The following is a 16,901-nucleotide window of genomic DNA, read 5'->3' as shown; positions in this document are numbered from 1 at the left end:
TCTAAGATTATAAACAAAATTATTACGGTTAGATCATTCAATACCATCATGGGGTGTAGGTCAATCATACCATGCAGATCTCACCACTTCATTTCCTCGAAGCCAGTCAAGCTATTTACGTGATTTTATTTATATCATCCATATACTACCTAAAGCAAGTACGTTTAAGACTACGATTGTGCGACCTTTTCTGCACACCTCAAATTCCGTTTCAGATTGGTATAGACCACTTCTTTGAATTTATACAGTTTGAATCACCCCCTGTTGTAGAAATAGTCAAAAATAGGAGAGAACCCTTCCCTGTCTCTGTCTTTATCTTGGGAAACTTTTCTTTTAATATTAAATTTAGTGTTTTCAAATTCCTTCAGTGCGTATTATGTCCCTTGTGAGGAGATTTATATCGTGTCTATGTATCTAACTTTGTGCAACGACTATAATCAGATAAATTAGTTCGAGTTGACATTTTGGTTAATCCCAAAGGCACTTCCTGGAAAGGTATACTACCTTTTGAGATATTGCCGACATAATAACGTGTGGTTGTGTTGGTTTGTGAGTGGGTGTGCGTGTGTGGATGACACCGTGTGTGTTTCGTGTGTACCAGTAAGGTTTACATATCATATTCAGTAAATATGTCCATGATTTATATTTGTTTTTTGCGTTGATTTCTTTGAAACGCATGAGCGCATATTCTCAAATCGAATGAAACCGGAATTCGCTGACAATTATTGCGTGGCAAAACAGCGGTAAGCATACGAAAGAACATACAAAACTCGAAATGCTATTCAGAATCTTTCATGGTGTTGCTGTTGTTTTGGGTTTGTTTGTTTTTTTTTTTTCAATTCATTTGGCGTCCAGCTCTCTTCATAGGTCGAGAATTGTCTTGTTAACGGTTCTACCCTGTCACAGGTCCACCATGTCCACTGTAGGAGCAATCCCGCCTCTCTATCCGAACAAACGTACGTGCTTTGAATTATCTCTCGTCAAACCCAGCCAATCTCGAAAATCCGGCAGCTTATCAATATTGAATCACACGTGACAAGAACCCGATGGATCACTTTTGGCGGGAAAGCGAACATACGTCATCCAGTGCTGAGCGTCCTTTATTTCGTCGTCCCTGGCGTATCAATTCGTCGAAAATGAATACAGAAGTGGTCGAACGAGCAATCATTAGAATACAGATAGCCATAATAAATCATGTACGACAAAAAGAGAGTTATTTGTTTATTATACAAATCTATGGTAGGCTTCTTGAATTTATTGTTGGCTATGAGGCCGGGTACCCGGTGGGATATCCACCTCTTTGCTGCAGGGGAAAAATAGGAAACAACAAAATGATTCCTGATTCCTTTCGATCATTTCGTTTATAGTTCAGTAATGGATTACAATCATTATCATACGCCAGGTAAAGTCATTACTCATTGCCCTAAATACATTTTACATGTTCTATGGTCGACATTTTTCAGTTAGGCAATTTAACCATTTCAGGGGGAAATAGGCTTTGTTTCATGGCAAAAAGAAATGTTGATTAGATATGGAACAATTCATTAAAGCCTTTTCTTTAGCTGTATCACCCCCGAAATCCCCTGGACTGCTTTTTTAATGACGGCGTGACCACCTTACTCTCTGTTCGGGTGTGACAAAGCCTTAATTCTTCACCGTTTGTTTGGCAGTAATCCAATGTTTTAGCTGAAATGTAATGCATAAAAGCTCCCATGACGTAGAATGGAAACCCATACGTTGACATTTCTTCCAAGGCCCTGGGTTTTGTGTATACCTCTTTATAGCAACATATTGATTCAAAATTGTGAAAATGAAGATTCTGTTTGTCTATTTATCTCCAAAATGTATTTGTTTTTCACCATCAATTCATTTTTTTTTTTGTGGTAATGATAATGATGATAATAATAATACTAATGATAATAACAATAATAATATTAATGATAATTAAAAAAAATAATAATAATAACATAATAATAATAATAACAATTTTGATTTTTTTTTAGTTTGATTTGATTTATTGTCCTAAAAGGAAATTCAGTTTACACATGGTTTGACAATTCAGATACATATGTAGCAATATACATATACATACATATTCCGATAATACATAAACAGAAAAGTATACATTCTGACAGATAATTAATCAAAATTTACTACATGCTTAAATGTTATAAATAACACACAAAAGACACATTGACTATGTTGTTGTATATCAATATGTGACCGTGCATCACAAAACGAACAAAAAGTCGCACGCCTTGATTTTGTGTGAGGGCTGGAAATATACAATATATTGTAGGTAAAATGGGTCAACCTAGCCGTTCTGAGTTTTTCATACTTTCTCAAAGAGAAAATCTTCTTTATTGTGTTAAAGATTGGGATCATAAAACAGACAGGAGATTGTGTTTTTAGCAGTTTTTCGTGGGCACTTTTTTGTAGAGCACTGTGATAAGGTGTGTCTTGAAGAGTCCTTTTTCATTTCTTAAAAACCTTTGCACACTCCTAACTTTCAACTCTAATAACATAAGAAGAAATGATGCTACTGCTTTTAAAGTTAATAGTAATCATGGACAAAGGGTGTTAATACAACGTGCATAATTTCAGTTTAATCTGATAATCCCGTCATTGTTGTTGCTCCGATGGTTTACATCCTTTTTTTTGTCACATTCATCCCACAGCTACTATAGCACGTCTTGGTGAAGATTAAGCGCTTCAATAAATTCTGTACTTCAGAGCCTCTTTTCCAGAGTGTGTGCTTTCTTTCCAATATTTAGATTAGGTTAGGAGTATCCATTTGAGCTGAGTTATACATCATTTTAAAGCTTTGAGTTTGCTCTTTTAGAATCTGTCCGTAACTAAAAATCCATGTCAAGTGATTTTTGTTGGTTTTGAGATGCAAGGTATCATACAGTATATATATATTTTTTTTTCATATACAAATAACAGTTAACAACAAAATTATTCATACCCCTGAGAAATTATTAGTTTTGAGCAGATTTATTACAAGTGAAGGATGGAGTGATGGTGATTGGGTTTTAACCTTTTACTCTTATTTGTCCTCTATAAATTAACATTCATTCCAGTTTCACCTCATTTGCATAACAATAGAAATGTTGAGATATAACACCCAATCACCGTCACTCCATCATTTACTTGTAAGAAATCTCCTCAAAACTAAAAATTTCCCAGGGGTATGAATAATTTTGTTGTTAACTGTATACATATATATATATATATATATATATATATATATATATGTATATATATACTTGGATATTCAAGTAATACTTAAAACTGAGTTATTCCTCTGGTGCAAACTTTGGTAGTTAGTACAAAACCCCCTAAAGTTAGCTATCATATTCTTCTCTAAGTATTTTTTTTTAAACCAAAGTGGTATCTTTGATTAAAAGAAAACACGTCCAATTTTGATTCCCATCCCTTAAAATAAGGAGACGAACAAGAGCGATTATGCTGCATATAATGTGCCTGCAGCTTGCCTCTTATGTATTTTCAAATGAAGAGTGATTGAGTTGCTGGTGTGATTTCTTTAAATGATTTCTTGCAGAAAGGCATGCATTTTGTGTCAAATCTACCCAGACCCTCCGACTCCTTTTCAAATGTTTTTACCAAGGCACCGTAGCCATTTTGAATCAAGCCATAAAAAAGAGGGGAAAATATCCCATACTGGCTTACGCGGTAAAAACAGAAAATGCAGTATAGTACAAGAAGAAGAAGAAGGAGAAGAAGAAGAAGCGCGACCGCATTAAAATATTACCTGATATGTATGCCTAGAATATTCTCGTCTCGAAATGAGATGAATGACAATTTAAAATGAATGTGCTGCCATCCTATAGACCCCCTCCTTTTTTTGGGGGGGGGGGGCATGAGAAGTAGACATGGTTCATTCATGACACGGTCAATTACACAGCGCAGAAATAGCACCTCTTTACACGTGAGGCGCCCTTTTATGCGAGGGAAAATAGACTGCAGGTTTGCTGTCGCTTTATTTGTGTAATTTGATAAAAGTATTAAAAAAAGAAATTACTATTGGTTTCTATTCTCAATAATTAATGTCACAATTCTTATCATGCTCTCCTGTTCATGTAAAATGACGAAATCATGTCACATGGAGCATGTAAGAGTTGTCCAAGTAGCTTGCTTTTTAAGTAGTTCAGAACAATATGTTTCCCCCTTTTGTATTTAATTTCCCCTTAACGATCAATTAATGCTGAATATTCAGCCGTTGTATACATTTTCTACTTTATTCATATGCATGATATTGGTCTGCAAAATATTTTCAAGACTCAACACTACTTTTACTTTTCGCATGCTTTATGGCATCGTTTTGTTTGACAATACATCCTTTTGTTTGAATCCCCGACGGCGGTTTTCCTTCAGCACATAATATAGACGGCACTCAAGATACCAGGATCATTGTAATCCCTTCATATTTCGATATCGCGTTCATGCTAGGTAAAAAAGAAAAAAGAAAAGAAAAAAAAACCCGAAGCAGCTAGTGAATATGACAGTACCTTGCACCTGGTACCGCCTCGTACCTAATAGTAATACAATGTGTTGGCACAATGACCGTCAATGTACAACTTTTGCTGTATGCAATGTACTATTTTTTTTAGATTTTTTTTTTCGGCATGTTGTGTATTTGGTGTTACTACTATAGTATCGATTTTTTTTTTTAAATACAAAAATAAACTGTGCTAAAAACTAAAATCGTAACTTTCTAGTGCATAAAGAAAGAGGCTTAAACAAGAATTCGGACACCGAGTTAATTTTTGTCCTTTTTTTTTTTTGCACATGCTGATAATATTCCGTCTTCAACCAACAGAAATACCGGTCCTACATCCTGCATACAACTACCCATGTGCTCTGCTCTCTCTCTCTCTCTCTCTCTCTCTCTCTCTCTCTCTTTCTCTCTTTCTCTTATTGTAGGTATAGCAAGTTTTCTTCCTTATTTCATACATAATGTTTATGTGTGATTCAGATCAGACTAAACTATAATCTGATATGGAAAGTTTGTTGCGTTTTTGTTTTTGCTTTTGTTGTTGCTATCATTGTATTAGTTTATCAAATTTCATCTGTTTTTTTTTTTCTTAAAGGAAACATTTACCGTATCTCAGTGATTGAAATGTCTTGCAGTGGTGTACATTAAACTACGGGAGTTAGTTTGCCATGTAGGTCGCAAAGAGCTTTATGAAACACCTGCCGTTAAGATTTCCACTTTACATTGAGCATTTCAGAGGATTTCACAGCGGATGAAAACGTCGCATATCAAGCATCGAACGACGCTTGAACAATCTCACTCAAACCTTCTCTTTCTCTCTCTCTTTCTGCTCCTCCCTTTCCTTCACTTATTCTATCTCTATTATCTTTCCTCATTCATTTCCTCTCAATCTATCTTTCTTTCTATCATTCTTTCTTTCTTTCTTTCTCCTCGCATGAACCTATAGCTATTCCATCGGTCCTCGAGGGCGCTAATATTTTCGATTTTATCTTGATCTCATTTCATTTTATTTCTTTCAACAGAGCAAAAAGTCTGCTATCAGCTTTGAAGCTTTTTTTTTCAGCAAGAGAATTTACAAAACTGTATAAAAAACAAAGAGTAATAGGTATAATGATAATTGTATACTAATGTGTGAAAACTTGATGTGTCGGACGTTCATTCTCCTAAAAAAAAAAAAGCAGTCATGTATTCATTAAAATGTGAAAATTTGTATTTTTCAATGCCTTATCAGTGATTTGGGGCCTAAGGGCTACTCCACAGTAGGACACAGATAGCGTAGTGTGTGTAGATTGAGGACTGTACCATCAATACAATTTATAGGGGAGATTGTCAGCGATGCAAAAACTGGGTGTATACAATATTGGATGTGCACAGAAAACGGGTCATTGGGGGAACGTAAGTATAGGTTTTTCTTTGTAAAAAAGTTGTATTTTCTCATAAACATTCAGAATTCAGTGGTATAAGATGCATTTTGTGTTCTTGTCAATTCATTGCTTCATTTGGCACATATTAATGCATTTTTTTTTTCAAAGAAGGCAGTATTTGCACTTTTTATTAATATCATTATGCTTTTTATCAAAATTCCCCCAAACTGCTATATATTCCGCATTTCCCCTTATGGCTGGAAATAGCGTTATATATATATATATATATATATATATATATATATATATATGTATATATATACATATACTTATACCTATAATATATGGGTCAGAATTTTGAACGATGTACAATTGAGCCAAAACAAGGCAAAATTTAAAAAGTAGGCAATTCTCCAAATTATTCATCTTACCTGAAAGAGTATAACTCAAGCTTTAATATGAACCCAATTATACTAGGATTTTCCCAGAGGAACAAGTTTTTATTCACCGCTGAAGTTTACCATGTCCAGAGCAGCGAACGTCCGTGAGGAATAGTACAGCACATACACTTGAATACCATTTAACATAGTTTGCAAAGATCTGATTCAGTTCAAAATCCTAACAAAATATCTTAAGGGACATGTGTACGTGCTAGCAGAATATTAAGCTTGTACTCTTAACCTGTACGTAATGGTAGACAACTGATGATTTAACTAAATTCGTCGTTTCTGTTGAAATATTGCTCTTCCGCTAAACACTTTCTCCACTTTACGCGCATTTTACAGAAACTCAATATTTTGACCTCTTATTTCACTATCCCATACTTCAATCCCCACTCCCAAATAATAACATACCTTTTTAAGATGTATCTGATCTAGGCAGTCTCTATAACCCAACGAACATAGCATAGTTTTCAACACGGAGGTTAGCATGTAGCTCACGGACGTTCGGAACAAACAAGATGCAGCTCTCTTGAGTTGGAAACGCATTCTACTCACAACAAACAGCAATTTCATGTCGAGAACAAACTCCTCTGCAAAATCCTGAACAGATATTACCAATTCTCAATCATATAAGCTTGTTTATCTTCTCATACTGAGGAATCAAAGGAAACAATTTTTCCATCTCTCGTAAATGAACGTACAAACGTACGTGTAATCTCAGTGACGTAGTCCATCCTTGAGAATGAATATATTTGTCAAAATTTCGTTATCATGAAGTAAAGATTCAGGTCCTAAATTTGTTATCTAAAGTCTACAATGCAAAATTTGCTTATAACAAACATGGTCACAGCTAAAATTATGACAAAGAATTAACATAGAAAGACAACAGAAATGTGCTCCGTTATAGAAATACGAAGATTAGCTGGAGAGAGCAAACGAATACGTTGGGAAGAAATCCCTCTATGTTTGCTCCTTGTGTTACACACAGTTACCGAGGAGAATTTGTACACTTGTATTATTATGTTAGTCAGAAATTATAATAGGTTCGATACTGCGAAGTTTCGTCATAACAAGACACAATAAGTCCATATTACTTGGATGGATGTTTGTGACTTCGATATTATACAATATGGTTTGTTATAATAAACATTTTGTAGCGCGTCATTTCGGAGGCTCGTTATTCATGCAGTTTGTCAATACGAAAATTGATAGAGTTCGTATAATTATGAAGCTTTTTTATTCGGTAAATGATAGGAATCTCCGAAGGTTAATCGAAAGGTTTATTAATTGGAACATGAAAAATCATGTTCGCTTATCCAAATGTGGAGAAACAAGTTAACAACTAAAATCCTCCAAATTTCAAAACCTCATAATAACCGTTTTCACCTAAACGAATATCAGGCCCTTTCCACTTTTAGAAGAACGGACCTAAAATAATGATCCTTAATCGTTATCTTTCGGACTAACAAACTTTCGGAATAAGAAAATTTTTAATAACAAACCTCCTTAATTAACTACAAACTTTTTGTTTTCATTTTCGGAATAACAAACTTTTGGACATCGGAGTAACGAATCTTAGGAAGAGCGAACGTATCAAAATGCAACCTTAAACCTATTCTTAATCATTACTTTTTTTAACATGTGTTTTCAAAGTATGCACAAAAGCACAAACAAATTGACGATGTCTCTGTCTCTTAAGTGTAAAATGAAAAAAAAAAAATCTTGGAAAGAATTACAAATGAACATTGCTTTTCATTGATGAGTATAAAACAAGACCATGTGATGATAAGCGGAGGATTTGTTTGTTTTCATCAGACAATAATTATATACTGCATTATTTTTGTTCGCTTGTGACGGCATTTCGATGAATAAAAAACATAAACAAACAAACAAAAACTTCCCCAGAGGTGGTACAACGGGAGTGCACTGGCAATTCCTTTTTCTGTGTGTTGGAGCTCGATCCTTTCTCTGTTTCTCAGTCATTTTTATTCAACTGCTTCCACGTCCTTTTCAAACTTTTCCATTTTTTATTCAACACATGCCCATTACAGACTTCTTCCGTCATTATCCTGCATGTGATTACGTAGCACTTTTCGGATTTGTTTTGGTTTGTTTTGCTTCGTTTCTGTTTTCTGTTTGGTCGCAGCATGTCCAGGCTATTGAGGGAATGAGAGCAAAATCGTCATGAAGAGAAAAATAAGAATGAATTTAGGCATTTAATATCATGACAATTACAGCGAACGTCCGTTATGGAGGCCCAAACTGGATGTGTTCTGTTTGAGACGGCAGCTACCATACTCAAAAGATAAACACTTGGCGCACCTGTCACTAAAAAGTGGCACTGATCCTCTTTCTCCTACTATGTAATCCATTGACTTATTCTACCAACGAACATCCGTGACCAAAACGTTTTCCTTTTGTTATTACAAGTATATTGAGTGCTGAACATTATTCACTTTTGGGTATGAGCGGCTCGGTGATTTGGTAATATTTTCAACTAACATTAACTTTATGTGCAGTGATATATTTGTAATTATCAGCAATTTCCTTTCTCGTACAGAACGTCCGTGAGAGAAACTTTCAGAACCTGTAACAGTACAAATTGTCTCCAGATCCTCATTAGAAAGAAATTTAAATGCACAGAAATTACAGATTACGCAAAATTCCATTTTCCTATAATTTTGTTTTCAGTGTTTAGCTGTTTTTGAATAATTAGAGGGAAAACAAGCGTAAAATTATGAGTAAATTTTCAACTGTTTCTTCATCATGATCACATAACGCCTTAAAAATTCTGAAACTACTGCCCTAAACTCATTATTTACTTTGTAAAACTTTATTTGTGGCTATTAGAGCTAAAAGTTTTAAAGAATACAGGACACTTTCGGGACAAGTTATCCCTATCGAAGGGATTGCATACGTCACGGACGTTCGCTGGAATTGTCACGGACGTTCGTTCTACAGGATATAGGGTCATGTTGTTCCCGGACGGATAACTAATCGGCAGAGAGTACCTAGCTTTCCTAACTCTTTCAAAAAATTGAAAAGGTATTGTCAATGCAAATTATAAGAAATTTGACATCCTTACAACATATGTATTGCTCAGAGGGGGGTCACGAGGTGAATTTTCAGAGAAAATATTAATTACTTGCTTTGTTTTCGGTAAATTGCAAGGTCCATAAACTGCGGACAAGCCTCAGTCCGCTCCAAAAATAACATACAGCTCCTCGGCTAGAGAGCCAAAGGTAAAATGCACCTTCGTCATCAAAGCAAGATGGTGTCCCACTCGAAAACGTTTTAATCATCACGGACGTTCTTTTTTTCTCGGAGGTTCGTCTAAAAATATAATTTCGGTTCCTATATGACAAAGGATGGACAGAAACTCAAAACAAACATATTATCGTGTGGCTAGATCTTAGTTGATTACAACTCAGAACAATATCACCAATAGCGTTTAATGGGATACGATCTTTATTAGAAAATAGCGGAAGCACGTCCGTGACGAAAACTGAGTATAATTTTACATAAAAGAATATTACGTCCCATGTATAGCCAGCAGACGTACAATTTTTGCAGGATATGTTCATTTGGTGGAACACCAAATTTTCGTATACATTACAGTTGGGACAACAAAGTAGAATTTGCAGCAGCGATAGAAATAAAAGCACCACGGACGTTCGTCTGTTTAGGACTTTGATATTTCAATTGTTCTCTGTGATTTTATACGTGCTCATAAAGTTCTTATAATTTTGTGGTTCATACCCATGATATGTCAGATCCAGAACATGGTCAGATATTAGATGCCACGTACCATTAAAAATGCACATCATTAGTTTGAAAAACAAAAATTGTTGTGAAAATAGCGTTTTTACCGTATTTTTACGCTTGAAGTCCTTGTCAAAATGAAAAATATCAGGCAAAAGTCAACCAAACCATATATTTCCTGAAAGGAAATTTACCAATCCTTGAGATGACATGAAAAAATCTGGTTTCTTAGATCATCCTGGCGTGTTCTAAGGGAAAGAATGTCATAAGGTGCGAAAATTGGCAATTGTACATCGTTCAAAATTCTCACCCATATACATTTGATATCAAGAGTAAAGTTATCAGCTAGATGTTAATTAACATTGTACGTAAATTGAAAAAAAAATGCTCTTTTGAAATCATATTTTCATGAGCAATATATTGGAATTAGATTCGTGACAGTCATCAGAGTATGCGTTTTAGAATGATGTTATTACTCTGTTCTGCTTCTCACTTGCAGTCTCCTTTTCTCTCTTCTCATCCTCTTTCACTCCTTTTCTCTCCCCCCCCCCTTCCCTCCTCTTGATGTCCTGATAATCTTATTCTACCGGTTTTGTAAAAATGAAATTCTCCCATTCTGTGTCCTGTAGGGATGTCCTGGGCCAACGTGGTTCTCATCACATCGCTGTCCATCGTAATCGGCTGCTTTGCTTTCACGGCACTGTTGCTTCGAATCGGGTGAGTTTGTCCACGAAATGTTGACCATCGTACTCAAGAATATTCCTCGTTATGTAATAGCTATTATATCACATGAAATGATATTGTTCTGAGCTTCATCTTGCGATAAAATTTTGTTAAAAATGGCAATTAAACCGTTTTGCGATCAACTTCTTCATAAAATTATACATTCAATAAATACTTCATTTCGTTTTATGCATTCATTCTTATTCTTAACAAAAAGACATAAAAAAGTGTGTAAAAGATATCATGTTATAAGAAAACAAGACTATACATATTCTAGATAATTATGTTCAAAACGAGTATAATCACAAAAGTTGCAAATCAAAGGTGCATGATATTATTTCATGTATTAATATTTATGTATGTTTATATATGACCTACACTCGGTGTATATGTGTGTTTGGGCGGTTGTGGGTGTGTACGTCTATTATTGAATCGGGTTTAAAAGTTTGTACACTGTTTTTTTTAGAGTCATAGTTGTAAATCTACGTAATACATGTAATGTATTTGTAATGCCTGTCTTACGTACTATCATAAGAGCGGTCTGATCTTAAGAAAAGAAATACAGAATTTTAAGATTTAATAACTCCGTTAAGTCCCTGCAACCAAGCCCACACATTTACACGCACGTGAACGCTTATGCAGCCATATGACTGAACAGAAATGAGCTGATCACTTCTTTTAAATGGGCTCCTTGGATAGAAGTGCGTTGCTATGGTTACCTATGTCGTAAGTTAGCCAATGCACTTGTCTGATTGATACAGGAGTCGAGTGCGAAAGGCGAGGAAAGAGGCTGAGGAACGCCGCAGAAGACGCCGGCACGCCCTTCGAAGAAACCAGGTATGTGCGTTCCGTGCCTCCTCCCCGCTTCTAGATAACACGATCATTCCAACAAGTTCTAATGTGTTTTCAGATGAATTACAAAGAACATGAAAAATAAAGCCAACAACAACCAATAAGAATCTGAGCGAACCAATAGCACTCTTGAGAGACGGCTGTTAACAGTATGATATCGCGTAATGCATAAAACATAATGGGTCTTCAGACCTGTATAGTTATAGTACGTTTGCAACGTTACATTGAAGGTAAACCCACACGGATGTGGCAAAACAGATCGGAAAGGACGTACTGGTCATAGTTTGGCGTCAACAAAATGCAGTAATTAGTAAATCAGTAATGCTGGTTTTCAGCGCACAGCTAGGAATCAGAAATGCATGCTTGCCGCGTCACTACGCGTGCAGTATCGGGAAATATGTACATAATATGACTTCTTTCACGTGTCAGCTGTATTTCAACTCTTAAAGCTAGGGGCCTATGTTGATATCAAGAGTTTATCGTTATGCTTGGCAACGCTCCCTGCTAGGGAAGAATTGTCTATATAGTGAGCGAGTTAATAAGGGTGGATCCACGTAGAAACCATAGCCCATGTTTTTTTTTTCTTCCGAAAGATGAATGAAATGAACTGCAAGGCTACGTAAAAGGTAAATGCAGCCAGGATTTTATACTTTATATGTGAATAGATGAATGAATACCTTGACCTCTACATGTATATATGCTGCAACCCCCCCCAAAAAAAAAAAAACAAAAACAAAACAAAAACAAAACAAAAACAAACAAACAAACAAACAAAAACAACAACAACAACAGGCAAGGAACTTGAGAGAGAATTATAAAGATAATTAGAAAGGGCGGGTGTGAAACAAATTTTATCTGTTTGCGAGAACATTCCTCTCTTAATTCAGTGATATTAAGATCTTTTCGGCCTATTGGTAAAACAAAAAAGTCATAACAAATATCCGCAGATCGACACATTATTTACAATTGAAAAAGCACAATATATGGAAATGTGCATTTGAATAATGTATACATCTCTCGTAATTTCATAGAGCTGGGATTATCAATCTTGTCGTTTGTATACATACGCCGTGTACATCATCATCTGGAAAGCGGGAAAGGCAATTCACTTTTCCTTGCACGCACAGTATAGCTGTCTGTTATCATTAGTCTTGCAACGCATACGGAGGATTCGACTCGGTCTTCAATTCGAAACTCGCGTGCACTGACAGCAATAATGCCACGGATGCATGGTTTAAACTGTACGGTTGAACTTGGAGCGACACTCAAGAAATGCAACAAAATGTAGTCGCCGTTATTTCTGCTAATACTCATCGCTCAATCACACACACTCCATAGAATTTGATCATCATCATAATTGTGTTTCTTAGAGCGTGTGTATGTGTGTTTGTTTGCTACTCTGTCTTTTAAGTGGGCTTCCAGACTTTTTTTTTTCTGTGCTGCCTATTGATGTTCTTTTCCGGAAGGTCCATGCACATTCTACAAGCTTTGTGCTTTTAGTAGGTCCCTTCATTTTTGTACTCACTTTATGTACTATTTTACTTCACCCTGATGCATCATCAATAACCATATCCTCTATCATTGTCAGTTGAAAAAAAAACACACACAAAGTAAACACAGAAGCAGGTAAGCACTCATTATTCTCGAAACAACAGTCTTCGTTTTCATTGCTGATTCCATTATCCGCGACCAGTATACGACGTCATCACATTGGTGTATTTATCGCATCATGTTATCATCGATTAGCTGCGGTAGGTTTCACCTGTGTCGACTTTACCTTCCCTGAATCCGCGTACAATCATGACCAGCTGCGCAAAGCATGTATACAGCTCAGGACGGTGCCGAATTCGCGGGGGATGTAATCGGCATCTCGCATTGCGTGTAAGACGGGAGTACGTTGAAGGAGAAATTAAAATAGAAGAGAAACACAAAGGAGATACTATGTTACACGACAGCATTCTCTCCGTGATACAGCACTGTGCATATGTAATATATATTATGTGGAATATACTGTATATACACCAGCGCAAGTCATGGTCCTCGTCTAACCGCCGGCAAGTTCGCGAGATCGGATACCCGAGTCATCCCGGGCACGCAGCCTTAAAGGTCGAAACCAGAACTGCTTCTCACGACGCCCCGCCAAATCCCCCCCCCCCCCCCAAAAAAAAAAAAAGAAAAAAAGAAGAAAAAAGAATCACCTGCATGCAGGTGAAACGGGGTTCATGAATAGCGGATCTAAAACTTATATCTAATTCCTCATGTACAGAGTAGAGAGATATATTTCGGGGGGTTTTTTCAACTCCCTTATTTGTATGCGATATACACCTCATGGTTTCTGTTAGCAATCAGAATACTGAGCCATCCTTGACTGGATAATATCGTGAACGTTATTCGACCATCAGTTTCTACCGAAGTCTTGCATAGACTATAAAGGAAAAGCACTAATGAAACATTGTAAATGACAATCACAACTGCAATAGGGCTTTAATTTGAACAGTTCGAAAGTCTAAGCTGTGGTGAATACATAACTATAACAACGACAAATTCCATGTTAATTAGTGATACTAATGATGGTGACCATAAAGTATCGATACTGATAATGATAATGACGATAGTAGCAACGATAGCAGCGATAACACTGATAATAAGAACATGCCGATAATTGAATTAGCAATAATGATGTCCCTGAATAATTTGTATACAATATGAATACAAAAAAGCGAATTACCAAACAAGACATGTAGTTTTGCAAATATGCATTAAAGACTGCGTTTTACTGTACAGCCTACTCGTCACCGCCATAATCAAATCCTACGCATTGGAGATTGTCAAAATGGAAATCGGATACAGCATTCCGCTTTTTCCAGAGTGGGCGGGCGACAAGGGGCGAGTTTGATTTCGAGCAAAACCAATCATGTCTCCAAACAACTGCCTTCAACAACACGTATAGCTAAGCGCATGTCTCGTCTGGGTTTACCTGTACATCCGCTGTTTTTTTAGTCAGTGAGTGACAATGGCGGTGAACTGCCGTAGCTGCGTCCTCTCGGTACAGCTGAATGAAGTTAAAGGAAACCTCAAAATGATTTTTTTTTTTTAATTCCGCATCTGAACAGTTATAGAGCGGTTATAGTGTGTACAGATTTTCAGAATTTAGAGTGATTGGGATGAGGAATAAGGATGTTTTCAAGATTCATAACAAATCACAGTGAACAAGGATGATGACGTAAATAACAGCTTCACATAAAAATGCATGATTGGGTGCTCAAGGAAGCAGAAAAGAGAAAAAAGCATGCGTGAAGTGTACACAGGTGAACTTTTTTCTGCAAGTGGTATTGCAATGGAATTTATATTGCTGCATAATTGGAATGGGCCTATGTTAGCCTCCTACGTCATCATCCTTGTTCAGTGTAAGTTTTAGGTTCTTCAGAGCATTGGTTTCTCTGTTAAAGGACCACAATGAATTCCAAAAATCTATACATGGCACCATCGAGATATGCGTACTATGTAATCACCGATGATGCAAAATTATTAAAGCCGTGTGAAATATTCCTTTAACTCTGTCAAAAATGAATGGACACATACCAATACTTGAAATGAAAATAGTTGTGCCATTGATAAAAACAAATCGTATTGTTTTAGTTGCAATAATGACGATAATCATATCAATAGTTATCTTAAAATAATTTATGATATTACTGTAAATGACATGATTATACAAAGTGACATTGACTACATCAATTGTAATTATGTCATCACGCTTCTCGATGATTCCATTCCCCTGTTAACGGATGTCATTTTTGTCGTTCAAAACCAACACTTTTTTTTATAATTATTGCTGTGGTGGTGGCGTGTGTGTGCTTGTGTTTGTGTGTGTATATATGTATGTGTGTGAGTGAATGAGTGAGTTGCATGTGTCTTCCTATTAATTTCGCGCGAGGATAGACAAAATATCCCTAATTGTAAACACTGAAGTTGGTATTTCTGACGGATGAAAAGTCTATGTTATTGTATTACTTCTCATCTAAAGACAAGGAAGACAAGAAATTAATGTAATAGGAACGCTCTCTACAGAAGAACATAACACATCAATTTCCATGCGTAGTTCAGAGATGAATCATTCATGGACATTAAAGGTACTGCTTACCATTGGGAGCAGTGATTACAACATCAACAACAAAAAAAGATATCACACTTGATGCCTATTTATAGGTCAGTTGTAGCACAAACATCTTACCATATATTAAAAAATCGCAATAAAGCCCAAATATCATAATTTTTCTCACTAAAATGTATCTGTAAACGGTTTAGTCCAGAAAAATAACTGTTGTTCAGATTTTACATATTGAGCAATACTTAACATCAATTATACTGATTCAAATTTTTACAGTTTGTTGTTTCTATCCCTAAGTCACATTTTAGAACTATTTTTAAGCACTAAAGCTGGGTTTTTGTTTTATCTGTAAATAATAAACAATGCCTTTATCGTACAGATCTAGCAACTACTCTTTAAATCTTTCCCTCCAGTGATCTCAAATATACGTGAGAGTCTCTTCATGTGACACTCCTAGGATCCCTCGGAATCTGGGTCACGTGATGAGCTTGACTTCTTCCAGTCCGATCGTTCATTTGAAAGTGTGTGTGTGTGTGGCTGTATCTGTGCGTGTGTGTGTGGCTGTATGTGTGTGTGTGTGTGTGTGTGTGTTAGTATGTGTGTGTGTGTGTGTGTGTGTGTGTGTGTGTGTGTGGCTGTATCTGTGTGTGTGTGTGTTATGGCATGGTTATGGGGGGGGGGGGGGGGAGTCGGATCTAATGACAGACTGATAGTGTGAGGTGAAGATAGCAGGGTAGATTGAAAGACAGACACAAGATCAATTTGATGCACTAAAGGCAATGTAAATGTTCGAGGAGGGCAATAATGCGCCTGGGAGAGGGAGAAATAAAAAAAAAGAACATCCGCAAATAACGATCGTGAGATCTATTGGTTTGTTTTATTAACATATCCTAGCACTGCCTGCATATTCTGCTTAACGTACAGGACAAAAATAAAAGAAAACGAAGCAAAACCATTTATTTCTAAACTGTAGCAACCGTAAAAGTTTCATCCAATACAATAGAGAAAGAGAAACATATCATATCATATATATATATATATATATATATATATATATATATATATATATATATATATATATGCAAAATGTATGTGTATATATCTATTATTTGATCCTCACAGCTGTT

At 36.0% G+C, this 16,901-nt stretch overlaps 1 protein-coding gene across 1 annotated transcript in view; it reads left to right on the top strand.

Moving 5' to 3' along the window:
- LOC139727033 (uncharacterized) overlaps nt 1–16,901 on the top strand; it is a 45,454-nt gene that overhangs the window by 15,190 nt on the left and 13,363 nt on the right. Inside the window, exons 2-3 of the mRNA XM_071638013.1 lie at nt 10,718–10,805; nt 11,573–11,648. Of these exons, the coding sequence (XP_071494114.1) occupies nt 10,718–10,805; nt 11,573–11,648 (164 nt within the window). The remainder of the gene's footprint in view (nt 1–10,717; nt 10,806–11,572; nt 11,649–16,901) is intronic.

The sequence above is a fragment of the Diadema antillarum genome, unplaced genomic scaffold (assembly GCF_040938485.1).
Source record: "Diadema antillarum isolate AM-2024a unplaced genomic scaffold, OU_Dant_1.0 seq00000112_RagTag, whole genome shotgun sequence".
NCBI lineage: Eukaryota > Metazoa > Echinodermata > Echinoidea > Diadematoida > Diadematidae > Diadema > Diadema antillarum.
The sequence above is the reverse complement of the archived record's forward strand: the minus strand, read 5'-3'. Positions and strand labels throughout refer to the sequence as shown.